This window comes from Leptosomus discolor, chromosome 1 (assembly GCF_034619465.1).
Source record: "Leptosomus discolor isolate bLepDis1 chromosome 1, bLepDis1.hap2, whole genome shotgun sequence".
In the NCBI taxonomy this organism is placed as follows: domain Eukaryota; kingdom Metazoa; phylum Chordata; class Aves; order Leptosomiformes; family Leptosomidae; genus Leptosomus; species Leptosomus discolor.
Window position 1 is genome coordinate 10,989,376 of NC_141391.1, and position 19,388 is coordinate 11,008,763.

The following is a 19,388-nucleotide window of genomic DNA, read 5'->3' on the forward strand; positions in this document are numbered from 1 at the left end:
CAATATATATGTATGTATTTGTATAGCATGGTCTATCGACTTAAGCACACACAGACAAGCAGAGGTTTAATTTGTAAATACCCTTCTGTGGACCCTTCTGTGAAACAAGAGAGCTAACTGAAGGCAGAGCATGGATTATTCAGTTGGAAAATCCTAATTGGCAATTAGCAGGAAGGTTCATGTTTGTCGAGATGCCATCACCCTTTCTGACTGCAAGAGCAGAGGTAGTGAATGCCTTGAGTTTTCCAGAACAGAAAGTGTTAAGAAAACAAACACTTAACTTTTTCTGTGTATAAATTAAGGCTTATGTGCATAGTCTGCTCTGGCTGACTAGTTGATAATTTATGGAATTTATAAAATAGTATTGTCTAATAAATACATGATCCTTAGATGACAATTTGGGCTAGTGAGTTTTTGCTATTATTTCTACCATCTTCAGTTGTCACCTTCTCTTTGATCAGCATCAAATTCACCTAAGAATTGAAAAGTCACTATTTGCTTTTACTCTGTCTGCATTTCTCAAGATAATCACCTTGCTTGCATGTTATCCCACATTTCTTGTCAAGTTAATAATAAAAATAGCTATAAACATAAGCATCTCTGTTAGCTTTAGGCCATCCGATAAAATATAGTCGTATTTCCAGTAGTATACAAAAAAACTTTGATAAAGATTGGCAAAAATAATTCAAATCAAATTTTAGGGCTCTGATAGGGTGATGTGGCATTATCACAACCTCCTATGGAAGGAATAATTTCTATGTGAAAATGGAAGTATAGTTACTGAACTTTTTGAAATTAAAGATGGCCTCAAATTGCATTTGAATATAAATTTGTTTGTCTTTCTTTGTTTATGTTAAATAAGTTAATAATTTTCTGTCCATTTTTCATGTATTCTTCACTAAAAATAAAAATGCAAAGATTACATTCATTTGAGAGAGATTCTTAGCTAGCATAAATTTGCAGAGCTTCTTTGATTGCAGTGGAATTGCACTAGATTGAGCCTATTACCTGCGTATCATCAGAGCGTGATGTGTACTTTTGGTTATTCCTCAGATGTAGACATTTAGCGTAGCCACATGCTTAAGCATTGAAGCAGAACTACTGTTCAGAAAAATACAATATATCACAAAAGAGTCAGTTTGAGACAGAAGTTTGTACCACTTTTGAATAACAAAGCATACCTTAGCTGACGCAATAGAACCAGCAAGCTACTGCTCTCTCTTTCAGGTTTGCTGGCTTTATTATTAATAAAGATGAAGTTTTCTACAAACAAACAATTAGAAAGCATTAGTCATACTGTTGAATTCATAACTGCTCCTGATTTTATGTCATCTTCAATCATCTATACACACACACACACATACATCCACACACATACCTGGTATTAATTCTAAAACGTCAAACCTACGATCAAGTTACCATTTGCTAGTAAGTTACGTTTCCTTCTATGCACTCTACTAACTGCATGCTTCATTCATTGCAAATGCGAAGTAACTCCTGTGGGTTTTGATCTTTTTCACAGAACTTTTTTTCTTTTTTCACTTTTCATCTGTGATGTGCTAAATGTATTTTCCCAAGCGTCAGTGCTAGGTGTTGCTCGGATGTCTTGATCACATGTCTGAGCCCTAATAACTGGTGATTTCTTTCCAAGATGATGCATTGGCTGAAGACTGTGTATTGGTTAAAGTGTCAGGATTTCTCAGTCTGGGTCCTGTTCTTTCTTCTGTGTCTCTATGGCTGCACGGCAGGTCTGCCTTGTTGCCTACCCCAAATCTCTGGTTCTGCCTTCCAGATTATAAGGTGATGGGGTGAAGGACACTGATATTTCTTCTCTGTCCACATGCTGCATTTCATTTTAGAGGGGAATGGTGCAGGAGAGGATGATGATCCTATCCAGTGTACAGTCAGGTGTTGGAAGAATGTTCTGCAGTTGGTGTCAGCTGGGACTTGTCGCCGTGTCCTGCAGTATAATGGGACGCGTTGTGTGGGCTGAGCTTATTCACCTTCCAGCATTTCCAAACCCTGTAACAGGAGGAGAACAGTAATTGTTCATTTATTAGGGTGGGAAAAGTACTCGAATAGCAAAAGTAGCAGGTATTGTAGAAAAGCAAGTTATATAAGAACATACAGTTATCTCCAAGCTGAAATACTGGGTCAAGCAATGTTTTGGAGTTTCACAAAACAGTTCATTTATAGAGCCTGAGGAACAGATGTGCGAGAATGCAAAGAGATGTTTTGAATCAGAAAGTCAAAGAAAAGTATGAAATGCTGGGAGCAGAATCACATAACCTTGCTTGTGAGCTGATGGTTTTATTGTAAATAATTTTTCTATTGGATCCAGTTTTCCTCTTCACTTTCATGGCTGTTCTTAAAGAATCATCACCGTTATGAATATCTCCTGCCCTTAGCAGGACCATGATGTTTCCCTGGAAATTTGAGGGAAACCATTTGAGAGGTATATTATGACTTTTGAAGCTTGTTAGTATTTTTGACTATTTTGTGATAAATGCGTGCTGTATTTCCCAGCTGGCTTTGGACAGTCGTCCAGATGGCTGTGTCTAGAAGAGCTATGGCACATGTTGAAGATGGGAAAAAAGAAAAGGTCATTTTTCATCATTGTCCTCTTGTGATTTTATATCATAACCAGCAGTGCAGCCTAACATAATTTCTTTGGATTTATTTTTCTCTGTGAGTTATTTTTTTAGATAATGCCTGTACACAATAACAGAGTATGACAATTTAATACAGTTAGAGAAGAACTAAAACTGAGATGTATTTTGTTGTGCAAAGCCGAGTTTCTCTCAGTTGCCCCTGTATGTCAAAAATAAAGTTCTACATCCTGCTAAATATTACTATTATTATGAATCTATGGCATGGAGTACTGAACACAGGAGAGAGAGACACAGCAAGGTTTTCATAAAACTCATTAAATTAATATCTTTGAGACTGGAGTGGTAAAGCTGTGGGTAGTCTTAGACAGAACTGGAATATATTTCTTTTTTTCTGTTTGGATGATTGGTCTTAAACAGAGTTCATTAAAATACAGTTTTATAATCTGAAAGGACCAGGTTAACATCTATACTAAAACATGACCATAATTAAATAAATATAAACATCAAACGGTTGAGATCTGATTTTATGTATAGTCATATTTCAAACAGCAGTGTTGGGTAGTATGATCTGTCCGTGACTTCAGGAACGTATGTGAAAGTGAGCAGCCAGGAGACTACAATGGGGCCACCATGAGTGTTGGATGAGAGAGTTCCTCAGAGAACAGGAATAAAAACTAGAGTCCCCATGACTGCACACACAGATGACTAATTATTTCTACAGACTATTGTAACAACTGGCAGTTGTATGTGGAGCTGTCTGTCTTTAAAGCAAAAACTAGTTGTGTTAGCACTATACTTCAGGATCAGATCTGCAGAACTGGTGGTGGTGATCTGGTTGTGTGACCTTTAGGACGGGCTGTTAAGTTTGGGTGCTAAATCTGTTAAGATCTGCTACATTTAAAATACAGGCAGTGCTGTTGTAGAAACTTGCCATATGTTCATACACCCCTTTTAGAAGGAATTTCAGGTCGGAAGGCACCCTAACAATTATTGCAATCTAATAGGCTCTACACCGAAAAAAGGCAAAAAACCCCCAAACCTTTAGTGATAACTAGTTTTGTGAGGAGGAGAAGTAGTAGTAGTAGTAGTAGTAGTAGTAGTTTTAGTTTTACCAATGAAAGACAAGTACTATTCATTCTGACAGTGATACTCAGTTTCAGATGTTAGCTCTTGGTCTTCAAAAGGGAGGTGAATCCATCTGCCTGAAGATGATGAGGACAGAGACCTTCTATAATTTACAGCTAGACATTTCTTGTTTAAGAATAAAGTAGGTGGAGTTCGTAGTGGTACATTAGGAAGGAAGAAGGTGGAAGATTATATAAAAATGATCATATTCCTTACTGTGGTTAGGTTGTGCTTGATAAATATCCATAGTGACCGTGCATGTGATAGAGGGATATTTCAAATTTGAATTTTTTACTTATCAGTTTATTGGGGCTGAACTTCTTTCATCATTAGGAGCTTCTTCCCTGTACCTTCGCATTCTCTCTAGACATGGGGAGATATTGCGTGAAAGATACCGATTTGGCATATGAGCTGTCGTGTCTGTTTAAACTCATGCAGTGAGTAGATGTCTCCCATATAGTGTAACTGTTTTCAATACTTACAATTGCTCAATGCAGGCAATACCAGTTGTTTTGGGTTTTCAGCCTTTTACCGTACATACATGTAATAGTAATGATCTGTTTTGGTTTCTATGACCTCCCCTTGGGTGTTGCTTCTGCAGTCTAATAGGTCTTATAACAAGTGTGAAATATTGGAAGCAGAGTGAACTTTCCTTTGTTCATTTCACCCCATTACTTCAAGTGATTTTTCCCCACTTCTCACCAAAATGGATAAAGTGTTTCGTCCAAGGAGAAGGTGGCAGTATATGAGGAGCTGTAGAAGCCTTCTGGGACTACAGGTGTTATGTAAATGTAAGATGTTGCTATATGTTTTTTTTTGAAGAATTTAGGATCATCATGGATTTGGTTTTAGATGTTTGGCTGCTCTGATTAAATAAATAAATATACTAGGTAATCCAGGGAGTATTTACTTTCTTGTCTTCCTTGATAATCTTAGAGGCAAGGAATTCTTGAGGATGACTTTGTCCACTGGCATTGTCTTCGAAAACAGCTTTATCTCTAGGAAAAGTTGGTCCCCCAGTCTATCACAAAACAAACACATAATGCTTTTTCCTATACAAAGAAATGTTTTGTATGAGGGAAAACTCAAATCCACCCTTTAAATCTCTAGTGAGAACAGAATAAAACACTAAGCTGTGTTCATAGAAGATATGCATTGCTTTTCTTGAGGGAACTTTGGAAGTGTTTCATTTTCTTTCCTTGGTATAAATCTCACAAAAGGTTAATCATTTGTGAAAGTACATTGCCTTAAAAAAAAAGATATCTTGATCATCCTTATGTAAAAGGGTACTTTATTTTAAAGACTCAATTTGAGCATGGAACAAATTGATGAAATTGTAGCACAAAACCTTTAATGCATTAGAATGATTACATTTGGAAATCATTATGTATACAAGTAGTTATTACAGAAATAACCTTCTTTGTCAAGTATTCTTGGCGTGAAAGTAATCAGCATCCTATCCCATTAATTGTTTGAGAAGTCTGAAATCTTTAATGAGGTTTTTTACGGAAGGATTTCAGTCAAATGCAAATGATTCACTGAAGCACTTAATCATAAGACAAATAGTGATTCTTTAGTCAGGTTTTTTTTTGTGCACTGTAATAAACGTAGCATGCTAACTGTAGATACACAGCTAACTGTTTTTCAGTTAGTTTTCTCACAGCATTTTTCTTTAAAGACTCATTGTTAGTCAAAGAGTCATAAAAGCTACACTGAGAAAGAAAATGCTTGACAGATGTCAAGAAATCTGTGTCTGATATAGCTTCAAATGCATTTTTTCCCTTTGAATGTTTGAAAAAGGAATTTATTTCTTCTGGTCGATAGAGACATATATTTTTCAATGAGTATTGACAATCACATATCATCCTTTTTTCACAGGTCTGATTACAACAACGTCAAGAAAATTGGATCGCGAACAGCAAGCAGAACATTTTCTGGAGGTAAGATTAAGTGGAAATATATGTTAAAAGGTTAACTGATTTTTGTAGTTTAAAATCACTTCTTCCTGCCAGGAGAGTGGTATTCTCCCTTCTCTCAGTGTACGACAGACTTGCGCAAAGCTGGGAATTGCCTGATTATACAGAACAAGTAATACATTTTGCAACTCACAAGGACAGGAAAAAATTGAACAAGTATGCACAACATTTGTTTTCCACCTCTAATCTGCTTCAGTTAAATCTTTTGTTTTAGCCTTTAAGTTTTATTTGTGACAGAAGTTTATAATATCCAGATCAAAATATTTTTATGGTTTTTTAATTGGTGGAATCACCCCAGCCCTGCCAAGATTTTCAGTCTCTCAGGTTTAAAGTGTTGTGTTTCAGATCTAACATACAAACTATTCTTTTGGATGAAAGCAAACTTTGACATTGCTCACATTCACTGCATCACCGGAATCAATGAACAATTTCTTAGCTTTCACTTATTAGGATTATCAACCACAATTTTCAAGTTAAAAATTGCCCTCTAAAAAGAGTGTCTAAACCATTCCCTTGGCCCTTAGATGAATGTTTCTAAGTAGCTCACATATGTTGGATATGGAGTGATATACTTGTAAACTACTGGTTTTACCACATGTGTTTTCTTTCACATTGCTGTACACCATGCTGTGTTTTCTTTTCCTTTGGGTAGAAGATCCTTCACTCTGTTCTCTTGTCTATTTGTGAAATAAGGAATTCTTGATTTGTGGGGGTACAAGTAAAAAACAGAACCATATTGTCCTACATAATCAATCATTCCTACTATTAATTTTCGGAAAATCTCTTCAAATCTGTACAAGTTAAGAAACATCTGGACAAAATGCAATCAGTATCAGGCAGGAAAATGTAGCAAAATATACTTTTGCATATTCCATGGTTATTTTCGTTTGTTAGAAATGCCAAAATATTTTAGTTAGTGCAGAATATGGGAGAGAAGGATTAATTTATTACTGTTCAAGTTTGGGGTTTTTTTTCTCCATAATTCACTGTAGATTCTTACACATTCCAGGCCATGAATAAATGGAGGGAAATAAAAGGATTTTCCTCTTTTTAAGGATTTATTAAGTTGGAAAGTTAGTAAAGTAATCATGTGTTCCAATAACTGCAAGCTCTCCAGTTTGTACTGTCAGAGAAGAGCACAAACTGAATGAAATTGGCATTGATTTTGAAATATATCTGTTGATGAGAGCCTTAGGTCTGTAAGTCTCTTTTGCCTCAGAGACCTCAGTGAAACATGCCGAATTCACATTTTTCCAGGCGATTCCCATACAGATAGGGAAATGTTACTATTAATAGAAAAAAGAAAAAATAATTATATGAATTAGACTTTAGTCATCCATACAGGTTAATATATTTCCTTTCCTGAATTTTATCTTGTTTGAAAAAATAACCATCTGCAAGATTTTGAGGACTGAAGATGCACTAGAGGGAAACTGGTGTCATAGGGCACTCCAGGGCTTGCGAATGGGAAGTGGAGGGCAGGCTACGGAGAAGAGAAGCACCTGGGCAGGATGTCCTGGAGAAGTGGAGAGAAGACCACACTGTTTTAAAACCCACCTGGAAAAGGTGTGCGGGAAGGGGAATCGGACTCTGGCAGCGACACGGCCCCGATGGCCAAATTGACCCTTTGAGCAGCTGATGAAACGTTGACCATCACCGCTTCTTGGGAGGCACGTTCCTGAGGATCAGAGCAAATCAGCTGCTGGGGATCCAGAGCCAGGCTGGCCAAGCTGTGCTCATTCTTGTGGCACACTCAGAAAACATTTTCTAAAATGCCTGGCTGTCTCTGTGTAATTAACCCCCTGGGGAGCCCTTAATTGCCGAGACAACCATGCTCTCCCCGTAGTACCGTGTTTCCCTTCCGGCTTCATGTCATACCCTTCTTCCAGTGGTCTGTCTGGTATAAAAGACAGCGAACTTGGCTCCCTTTGAAAAGCTCTGATTAGTGCTTGACCTGGCAACCCTTGCTCCCGTTTGCCCAGTGCGCGTGCGAGGCACTGACAGACCTTTCCTAGATAAAACTTTTTAATTATTTTTAATGAGCCTATCTTTTCACTACCTGAATTTGACAGGGCTGCTATAACCATACGGGCCAGTACTTACTGAGCAAATTCCATTACTAACAGGACTTCCACTACTTTTGCAAAAGTTGTTAGCAAAACAAGACGAAATAAAGTGGCGATTGTGTGTAGCGCCAATGCTCGTCTCCAGACCACCACCTGTGATGGCTTAGGGTGGCTCTTCTGAAGTAGTCTGCTCTGTCCATATCAGAGGAAACGTGAACTACCAGCGAGGACTGGATATGTATTTTTAAGGCTGCCGTGCTTAGGAAAGGTGAATCTAAGTGACTCCCCTTGTGAGTACATAAGAAGTCTGTTGCAAAGTAAGTACGAGCCCAGGTCAGCCATGCATTATTTCTTCCCTCCTCCTTTAATTCTCTTCTTTAGATGTATGGACCTGTGTCCACGTGACTTTTTTAACAGTACCTGAAGCTGATGTCACAGGACTTGCACTTACTAAAGAGTATGTGCCAACGTAAGCGCAGAAAGATGTCTAGACCCTGAGTTAAAAGATGCATGAGGAAGTCAGAAATAGACTCCCCTTTATAATAATGGAGATTTTTTGTTTGTTTTGGTGATGTTGTTTGGGGAGGGTTTTTTTGGGAAGCAGAAAAAAAAAAAGTATTTCTTCTCCCAGATTTTTTCCCACATTGATTGTGGCATTGTCAATGCTATTTTTTTTTTTCAGCTCCCAAGTTGAGGGCTTAAATTTTTTTGACACATTTGTAATGTCTTCCAAGGCTGCAAGTTTTATTCAGTGCTTGTTATCAGGTAGAATTTTTCTGCTTAGGTTTAAATTGAATGTCACTGGACTTCATACAGGATGGTCTCTTGCTTTAGTGGATTCTGACTAACCAAATAGTTCTGCCTGAAATGGGAAGAAAACGACCACTTGATTACATTATTTTCTCACATGAAGCAAGCCAAAAGCATATGCTTTATTTCACGGACTTTCCTAAAGATTCTGTAGTTGGGATAAAGTGTTTAAATATGCATCTGAAACAAGAAAATCAATTCTGAGAGTTACCTGTTTGCTTTGCAAGTAAATGAAATTAGCAATGTATTTCCAAGTGAAGTGCAACTGCAGGTTTCAGGTGATTTGTCTTTATTCTGCTTCAATAATTGGGCACAACATCCTCCTCTTCTTTCCTTCTACATCCTTTTTCTTCTGGGTATGTGTTGCCTTCTAATAATTTCTCTGTTAATTCTTAACTCTATCTGCTGTTGTATTATGCGAATTTACTAAAAAGAAGGAGCTAGAAGTGGAGAATATTAGTGGAGTTTGAGCTATGGAAAAACACAGAAAATAGTCTGACTGTTTTTTCTGTCCACAATTTTTGTAGATGCCTTCTAATCCTGGTGTGACAGCTTTACAAACTTCAGTGATTTTGCTATGTGATTTTATGCAAACAGCTGCTGGAGGTCAAATAATAAACGTTAAATTAAACCGTTTCATGCAAGATCTGCATCCTCGTGTTCTGTCAGCTGATTTTGAGATGTCCAGAATATGAATAATTCCTGGTCTGCTTTCCAGTGTACATGTGCAACTTGATGGGAGAGGATTGTTGAATCCAGGCTACATGTAGTTCATTGATTTGTGTGTTCAGCCCAGAAAGGAGATCTAAGTGCATTCTTTCTCACCCTGAGCAGCTTCTGAACACAGTTACTTACGCCTCCAACATGGAAAGCCTCTGCAAAACGTACCCACTGCTGGGGAGTTCAGTTTTCTGGGAATTGTTGGGGCAAGACCTGTATTTAGCAAAAGAATGACCACAGAGTTACAGGCTTCAGTGTGCAATTCTAGCAACAGTCTTTAAAACTTTACGATTGGAGGGATAAATTGTCTGTAGCGAGATGACCTCTTCATCCTCTTGATAATGGTATATAATAAGTTGGTGCTTTTAAAGTGCTGAGGCTATTTAGTCTCTCATTGATGAGTGCATGTGGTGCAGGCTCATAAGTCATTTAGCCAGTTCTGAAAATCGTATCCATAGTATCTCTCTGTTCCTCCAAACTATGTTTAAATTTACGACTGTAGATTCATTCAGAAATTATCTTTTAACATTTGTCATGGTGGAAAACTTGTCTGTTCAAAGCCTCTCTGAAGAATAAAAATAGTTGCTAATAAGCATGGTCAGAACTTTAAATCTCTTCCAGAGTGACAAAGCGACTGAAGACAATAGGTTTAAAAGTACTGTTACAACAACCTTAGCCTTTCAAAGTCTGAGTCACGTACCATAATTAATGAGGAGAAGAAGTGGGAGCAGAGTGTTGGCTTAGTGCAGCTAATTTTTAGCCAACTTAGGGCTATTAGAATAGTAACAGTGCCCCTCAAGTGCCTTGCTTTTGCCGCAAATCAGTATATACAAGCCTCATCAATCTTCCTGCTGTGACGCTTGAGCATAGCTCTGAGAAGTAACAGTGCAAGGGGTTGTAATGAAGATAAAGTGGTAAATCTGATGTGAGTGTCAAAATACATGGGCTGAATGAAGCATATTGGTTTCTATTTACTGTAAGTACACTAACAGGGTACAATAAACTCTTTTACATGGTAAGTATGTATATGCAGTAATTAGAGGGAAGCATAATAATCTGCTATAATTGTAGCTTTGTAAAAAGAATTCAAATTTCCAATCGTGTAATGGGAAGTTGTAATTGCAGGTGGAATTTTGATGCAGGGACTATCATTTTATTCCACTTGGAATTTGGTCTGCAATATCACAGGGGAAATTGCTGCTGGAAACTTTATGGCCCTAGTTTGTAGGGGAGAGGGGGTTTAAAATCTTGAAAAGTAGCATCTGAAAATTGCACTGCCTCTCAGTTCTTCCCACAAACACCACGCTGGTGGTTCAGTGTTAGACCAGCGCTGCGTTCTCTCCCATCCTCCTCTTTTCCTCCAGCATCTCCTATGCAGTAACTTAACAGATTTAAGCTTGTTTTGCTTTTGAGCCTGTTCAGTTAGGCTGCAGCCTTTGCTAGTGGTGATGCCTGAAGTCAGTGGTCCTTTGTGAGAAACTGCAGTGTTTTCTGAAGAATATAGGCAGCTGTGTGGCAATATGCTCATGTATATTTTTACAGGAGAAGTACAAAAGCTGAAGTTCATTGGGTTTATGTAGCTGAATAGTGCTCTACAGAACATTGATTGCTTAAATCCTGGATTACGAATCTGTGTAAGCATTTGTTTCATGGAACTTTAGCATTGCCCACATTTGGCAGAGAAAGCTGCATTTTTTCTCTGTGACATGCTGGTGATGGGGTAAAAATGAGGCAGTGTGTCTGATTGAACATTTTGTCTGAGGTCTAAATGGCTCCAAAGGCAAATGCCTTTCACTTTTTAACATTGAAATTTTTAACATTTAACATGACGCAAGGGAAATTAAAAAAATAGGTAAACAGCTTGAGCTTAAAAATTATTGTTGGCTGTACTTGCTGGAAATAAGAGAAGTATTTTTTATTATTTCGAGGACAATTTTTGGTGGAACAGTAGGTATGTAGAGGCAACTTTCCAAACAGATAATGAAAGCTGTATCATGATGTCAGCTTCGAACGATGACACATTGAACTTGAATGTCAACTCCAAAGTTGGGGGAAAAAAGAAGAGGAAAAAAAGGAAAGAAAGGAGAAAAAAAAAGAAATAAAAAAGCCACCAAAAAAAAAAGTAAAGAAAGGGAAGAAAATAAACAGTTCTAAAAAAAAAAAAAATCAAAGATACGTTCATCTCATAGTACCTCTCCATGGGTTTGTCAGCAGAGGGTGAAGCTGCCTGTGGGACAGGTCAGTGTGCTGGTGGATCTAGCAGAGACCCGAGTTCCTGGCACAGAAGGCACATGCTGAGCTTGCTCATCCCACGCTGCAGATTTCCATCCTGTGCCCTGTGTTCTTCCGGAGTTGTTATTCTGCACCAGCTTCCTAGAGATGCATGGGCTGCACTTACCCCCCTTCCCTTTCCCCTCCTGATTTTTTTTTTTTTTTCCATTAAGTTCCTATTTTCAGAAGTAGCCAACAACTTTCCAAAGGCGGATGACCAGAGGTTAAAACTCTTTCAGAGATAGATTTGCATATGACATTGCACACTGCTTCTCATGTGTATTCAGGCAGAAAGTCTTACACAGCAAAATACGGGAAAAGTCATGGTGTGATTCATCTGTCTGCAGTGATAAGTGGTATCCTTGACTAGACTGTTGTCTCTAACTAATGTGATCTGGTAAGATGAGGAATTTTCAAGTGCATCACTGAAAATATTACTAGTTCAGTTGTTAGCTGAGTGGCCTCTGTGCAAGAGATATGAACAGGGACTTTAAATTGCAAAATAATTAAGGCATGGCATTTTTACAGATTCTTCTCTTTTCTTTGATTATTGCAAATTTCCATGGCTCCCAGATCTCCCTTTATTTTAGACAGTGACTTGAGAAGTAACAGAGACAACAAAGCCTAAGCATTGGGAAAACTGAGTTTGACAACATTTTTCTTAGTACATGTGGAATTTTAATTTTGTTTTCTTATTAAATAAGGAAAAACTCTTCATTAAATGATAATTACAGGGCAAAATAAGTTTGAATAAAAAAAAAAAAAAAGAGTTGTGTATTTAAATTCCTTAATGTTCCATGTTAAATTTAGGTAGCCAAATGTGTACACAACTCTGATGACATAATATGTAAAAAAGGCAAAGGGCACGAATGGGTCCTTATATATCAAATAGTAGCAGTGACCCTCAGCTCGTTTTGGTTATTCAATGAAATACCAGTAGTCTTGAGAGACTGGATATACAAAGAATGTCTGTGACATTTCCACAAAATTTGTAGACTTTTAAGTCAACCCTGAGGATGCTTTGTTTGCTTTCTGCCTTGTGCTTATAGTTGATTTCAGTCTTTGGTTTTTAGATACTATTAATCTAATTCTTTTATCTCTCTCAAGGTTAGATTGTTTCCCTTAGAAATATTTTTCACATACTAACACCAGGATGATGTCAAGGATACATACACTACTAACAGCTCAATTAGTGCATCATTTATATCCAAGTATCTGATTCTGGCCTCCCTTGGAGAGTGTTTAAGCCATCCAGCTAATCTGATACTGTATGGAGGTTCTTACATGGCAGGGTTTTAGTCCAGCATTAAAAATCTCATGCTTATTTCATTAATCCATTCTATTGATTCAGGATACCAATAGTAATGAAGAAAAGCAGTCCTCTTTTCTATGTTTAATGAACTTCCTAAATCAAAAATCTTCGTAACTCAATATGCAAAACTTTAGGGCTTTGTTATGAATGCTTTATGATTATAGAAAGGAGTCAAACAGTTTATGGACCTTTTACAGATGTGTTATAGGCTTATGTTATTTGGGTATTGAAATAAAAAGTGCAGCTCATTTATTACTTATTCACTCCTTAGCTCATGGAAGAGATTTGATTTTCTCAGTTCATCGATATATACAATGACAGATTCACCATCTACAGTGGAATACTGCCCTAAGTATATTTTCCACAAAATCATGTTTCACCAGACAGTGAGTCTGCTAGAAATGAGCAGGGAACAATTAATGTTACGATCCAGGTTTAAAAACCTATTAGCCATTTAGATAAAAAGTTGACCCAGTATAAAGATACAGATGATTTTGCAAGTACTAATTCAGGTTCATCTTTTGAAGAACATGGCAAAATCAGAGTTGTCCGGGGCCAGGGCTTTGGTTCACATGCTGCTGTCTGCCATGGTTGTTGTATCTCATTAGAAAAATCACATTTCTCATTGCCTAGAGCTTTGCCTTAGTTAAAGAATGATTTGCATGTATCTGGAGTTTGCAGAGGGGAGGGAGCTTGTTTTACAGATTTCATGAATCACTGACCTGAACTGCTGGGTCATGAAATGAAGAAATGAAAATCCACAAAGCACAGCGCTGTCGGCATTTTCATGCTGTGCATCAAATGCCTCTTTCAGGATTTTCCTTGTGGACCCACAGCAATCTAGCAGCAGGTCTTCGTTTTAAGCACCTCATCGCATGCAAGCATGGAAGAAGATACTCAACGTATAGGCTTCATGTGCTGCCTTATAAGCTATTTTCCTCATCTTTTAAAAGCATAACAGACAAGATGGATTTGTGCCAGGAATCAAATCCAGGCTACAGGCTGCCGTCCTGCAAGGTCCTAAGCATGTCCTGGGAGCCTAGAGGTATATCAGCATTTCCTTGGCCTTTTGGACCTGATTAGAATCTCTCTGGATTTAGCATCATGTGGTTGTGAAGTCAAGTAGTGCAAGAAAGCGACCTTTTCTTTTAACTAGCCTTATGTTAAGACATATGTGATGTCACTGTGGAGAGGTGAAAGTCTTATTCATTATCCTGGGGGCTAGTTAAGTTTCTTTGCTTACCCTGAGTGGTAAGATTTAGTAGCAATGATTTTCTTGAAGTTATCCCTGATAATCCCCAGGATGAAATAATTAGACATCGGTGCCCATGGCTGCCTTTCCCTGGATATGTCTGGAAGTGGGTGAGTGAACACATGAGAGAAAAGCAATTTAAAATATACCAAACACCGGTTTTTTCTGCTCTGTTTGCAGAACTACGAGATGGCAGAGCATTAGATCAATGAAAATGGGATGGAAAAGTATTATTAAAACACCAAACATTATTGTGTGGTTTGAAAATTAGGTCTGCACCCATGTGTTAAATGCTGTTGAAACGGATATATTAATGGACAACCTTCTCGATTTATAAATCATTCCTCATGCTAAGCTTTTGTAGGCAAATTCTGTGGTTAATGTACACCAAATTCTACTTTTCAGGATTTAGGTCTAATATCACTTTCTTGAGGAGGGATTAGCTCACAGTTTAGCTCAGGGTTAACAGGTTTTTTTCTTCATTTTGTGTTTCGTAAGAGCTGTAGCTCTCTTTATGGGCTGGAGCCCACCTACCAGGCCCAAACTGGTCAGATATACCCTTTCAGGGTGTCTCTTTTGCCAGGCTCCATGCTTGGTGAGACAAAGAGTCATTGTGAAGGGCATGCTGCTTTGCTAAATCTTCACATTTCTTTTATGAATGTACCAATGTTTTAGTCTTCTGCAGAAGCAGCAGGAAATCTTTCACGTGAGTTGAATCTATTTTAGTTGTACAGAGCCTTTGTGTTATCTGAAGCATGTCTGCTTTAGTGCTATATCGTGTTTTCTGTAGCATTTGGAATACCCACCAGCTGCTGGGCTGTTAATTTATGTCTGTGTTTGAGCACACACATGTGCACGCACATACACATGTTGTGGAGGTCTTGCTGTCCTGCCTTGCTGGCTAAGACCAAGCTGAATATTGCCTTTAAGGCAGGGGAACACCTTCTTCCTCAGTTAGGAATAAATTGCATCTGTACTAAAATCCTTTCTGGGCGTAGGAAATCCTATTATGCCTTTTAATTAATCCATCATTTAGAAACATGCCCCTAAAAAAGTTTTGCCTCCATTTGGCCTTTCTCTCAGGGTGATGTGTACTCAGCTGTTCAGAATTCATGCTGGTTATCTATAAAAAGTTAATTCTGGGATATTTACACAGTGATTTCACTTGCCGCCATGATTTATACGCACCAAATCCAACCACCCTACAACATGTCATGTAGGGATCCCAACACTAAATCTCCAGTTCCTTTGACTTGAGTGGACTTTGGGTTGGTTTGAGATGTGCTCTTTGATCACAAGCTGTTGCAGGGTCCATGGAGTCTGACTGGAGATGGTTCCCAGGACACCCGCAGCTTGAGCGGTCCCTTCCCCAGATCATCTTCACTTGTGAGCCCTTCGGTTTACAGGCAGCCTCTCCAAAAGGGAAAAAATGGATCAACTCTTTCCTTTTGCAAGTTCTATTAGATATTACTATCTTCCCTACAGCTCTGTTCTCCATCATGGTGAAGATCATCCTTATTCTTGAGGTCTACTCCCTTGAGTCATACTGTCATTCTAGACTACCATCATCTAGGTTTTGTCAGTGCTTCTTGCTGTGATTTTTTTTTTTTTGTCTCCACCTTCTTAATGCTGTTATTATCCAGGGTCTCATAATTTGCAGTATGATGATGTACTTAAACATCTTCATTCCCCAGAACTGCCCCAACCAGTCCATACACTTGATCCTAGTATACCTTGAATAAAAATTTTCTTTGAGTCTTATCACATCTCCTACAGTCTTCTCACCATAGCCTGTAATGTCTTTCAATATTATGTATTTTCCCTCTTTATCTGTTCTTTCATATTCCCAGATTGCCACCCTTTCCCTCCTCCATGTAATCCTTCAACATTTGGCTTGAGCAAAAAAAGACGTACTGGAAAGGGTAGGAAAATGTCATGTAAAAACATGGTAGTCTGAAAAAATGTGGGGTTTTTATTTTAAAAATAATTTGTTATGGCAAAAGTGCATCATTGTGTGAAATGTGCTGAAAGAAGATTGGACTATTCAGCATAATTTGTAACGTGACACAAATTCAAGTATTTACTAGACACCTAGAGATAAGAAAACCTCTAATCAGGTTGAGAATCAGTTTAATAAGCATATTTGACACCTTGTTTCTCCCTAAATATATTATCATGGAACATAAGAATCCTAATGCTTTTCTTATCTGACTTCAGCTGGATAATAATCAGAGCCCAAACAATTCTTTTGCTTTTTATGAAGATATGATTTAAACAGAAAAGTACAAAGGCCCTGAAGCATCAAGTCCTATGAAATCTGCCCTCAAAAGCAGTAATTTTCTTTTCCCAGCCTAACGAATTTCAGTTGTCAGGAAACAGATTAATCTCCTCATTCTGAAATGTAATATTGCTGTTTGCTAATCTCTCATGATACAGAGATGCTGAAAATGTTATCATAGCAGTTGTAGAGTACATTTTATGTTTTGGCAAAAAATAGTACTTTCTTTGGCAAGGAATATTCTAAATACTCAAAAGCAAAGATTAACATGAATAATTGAGAGCAAAAATGTCAGAACCAAAATAATGAATTATTTTTTCTCACATTCCCTGGGAAAGTAAAAAATACAAATATAACTAATAGCAATCTGTCAATTTATGGCTTTGACTTTTCTGAGGACCAGCATGTTATCTTTAATCCAAATACCAACAAATAGCTTAATACTTTCTGTCATAGCCTCAAATATATTTGGTTTTGCCTGTGAATCTTGTTTCCTTCCACTGTCCTTCCAGATAATTTTTAAGGTGTTGTATAAATAAAAATGTGTTCTTAACCCTCAAGGCCAAACAGCTATTTTAAAGAATTAATTGAAAAAACCATGAAGAATTTAAACACATGGTTTTATATTGCCACACTTTTTTAAAAAAACAACACGACCACAGTTTAAAAAAACACTCAAAAATGTCTAGAAACTCATGTTTTAGACTACACATTTTAGCTGAGCAGAGATGATGCTTTATTATGTGATACATCAAAGTATGCCAAAATGGCATGGCCTCTGATGACTGAGAGAGATGCAAAGGGCAAGGAGATAAGTGCATTAGCTTGGTCACAAAAGAAGATCATAATATATAGCAGAAGGAATAAAAATATTAACTGACACATGAGATTCACTTGCATATTATCCTTATCCTCCTCGCCAAAACCTTGTTGTTCAAATGGACCTGCACAAACTCTGTCTCTGTAGGTTTGGCCATATGTTTGTGGGATTAATTTGAACGCTAAAGCCCAGGTTTTGTCTTTTTTTTCGTTGGCATTTACCAAGTATATGTACACTTAAGGATCTTTCACTATTTTTTTTGTGAGCACCTCAGCCAGGGAACAGCATTTTAAAAAGTAAAATAATATTTGCTTTAAATGACTTCTCCTCAGGCATTTAATCCTCCTTATATCCGACTCCCAGTGTGAAAGTATCAATTGAAAGCTGTGGCTTTTTTAATAAAAAGAAGTTTGAAGAGTACAGAAGATTTTGTTTTTCTGCCGCACTGGGAGGTTGCCTGGTGATGGATCACACCGGTGACGGGATGCCCAACTTCCAGCAAGCTGCTGAGCTCCCGAAAGATATCCTTGCTGCTGCAGCATGGTGCTCAGCATGAGGCAGTCGTTTATCCTGCTTCTTGACAGAGCAAATTACTCTACTTGGAGCTGTGGGCTGTGTTTTCAGTGCCTCATTCAGTTCTTGCAGGGCTAATTTGGTGTCCCTTCCCTCTCCTCCATGCTGTGGCATGGACTGAGAGCTACCTCAGGACTTGAGACTCCCCTGGTTTCTCTGGGGTGCAATACGCTCCACTAGCCCTTGGATGCCTAAACAGTAGTAGCTGAATAAAACACACATTCATGCTCTATTTTCTAAAGGTTACTGAGCACACCTTCACCAGACTTACATAGCAAAACAGGAATTGTGTTTTAAACTTCGCTTGATTGACAAACTGCCTTTACCTCCCTGAGCCTGTAAATAAGATTCAGATATTTTGTCAGATCAGTAATACATGGATTAGACCTGCTCTTAATAACCCTCACTTCTAAAACTGGATGCACTTCTGGAGAACAAGTATATTTATATTTTGTATACAATTTCTCAAAGGAAGCAGCGGCAGCATCTATAGATGGTGTCAGCCAGGGCTTCACATTGTGAGCGAGCATCTGCGGTCCTGGCCCCATCATCTAACCATGGGGATTAGCGCATTGGGCTGACATATCTGATCTCCCTGTGCTGAGAGGTCATGCCTCCTGTACTGATCCTGACAGGTTGCACTTGTGCTGTTCAGGAGCTCCCATAAATCAGGAGCTTTCTCACAGCTATTTCCAACAAAGTACCTGGCCCCTTTTACACCTCCTGAGACAATCTCAAAAGCAAAGCACCTCCTAAAACTTTCCGTTTTCTCTCTCTTCTGCTACAAACCAACAAAGTGACTCTGCTTCGCCTCTTTTTCTCCCTTCATCTAGTGAGAGCTGATCAAGGGCCCATAAAATGAACCCAGGAAAATTCTCCTTCTTCTCCCTTATATTAGTCCTGCACTACCAATTTGGGCATATTGTCTCATGCAGTGTTTTATTGTCCCCCAGTTCACATTATTGGCAGGGCAATCTCACAAAGGTTAATAGCATTACTAGGTTGTCTCTCAGTCTGACGTTCTTGCTCATCACTCTAAATCCAGTCATTTTACCAGTGGTGTTAGATATCTCTACTGAAGTTAATTGGGTGCTGCTTGCCGCTGACTTCAAACCCAGCTCTATAAATCCTGACTACTTGTAGCTGATTGTCCCTGCTCTTAACTTTCATTTCACAACTGGGAAAAGTAGGTGTGGGTTGATATACCTGGCCTTTCAACCACAGTCTTTGACATTTGCAATCCAATTATCGGTCACCTTGGCCTTTCATTCCATCCAACTGTCCTCCCGTTGGTATGCCATGTGTCAACACTTGCTCCGTATACTGCCCTAATGGGAAAATAAACAGTAAATTATAAGCCTGTATAAATCCATTAAAGAGTACTGTGACTCCATAAACCATGGAAGTGAAACTGGAGTGCTTTGTGCAGTTGCTGGTATCCCAAGTTGGATTTGCTGCTCTGTATTTTTAGAAGGTCCCAGCTTACTGAAGTCAGGCAAGATAAGTATCTATTGAGGGCCTTGGTGTCCATACCGTAAAGAATATGAACCTTACGGGCTGTGCATGGTGAGAT

The 19,388-nt window shown here is 38.3% G+C and overlaps 1 protein-coding gene across 2 annotated transcripts in view; it reads left to right on the forward strand.

Moving 5' to 3' along the window:
* The window catches only part of FAT3 (FAT atypical cadherin 3), a 330,777-nt gene that overhangs the window by 194,014 nt on the left and 117,375 nt on the right, over window positions 1-19,388 (forward strand). For both annotated transcript variants that reach the window (XM_086481717.1, XM_086481718.1), the window contains exon 3: window positions 5,616-5,677. In XM_086481717.1, the coding sequence (XP_086337843.1) occupies window positions 5,616-5,677 (62 nt within the window). The remainder of the gene's footprint in view (window positions 1-5,615; window positions 5,678-19,388) is intronic.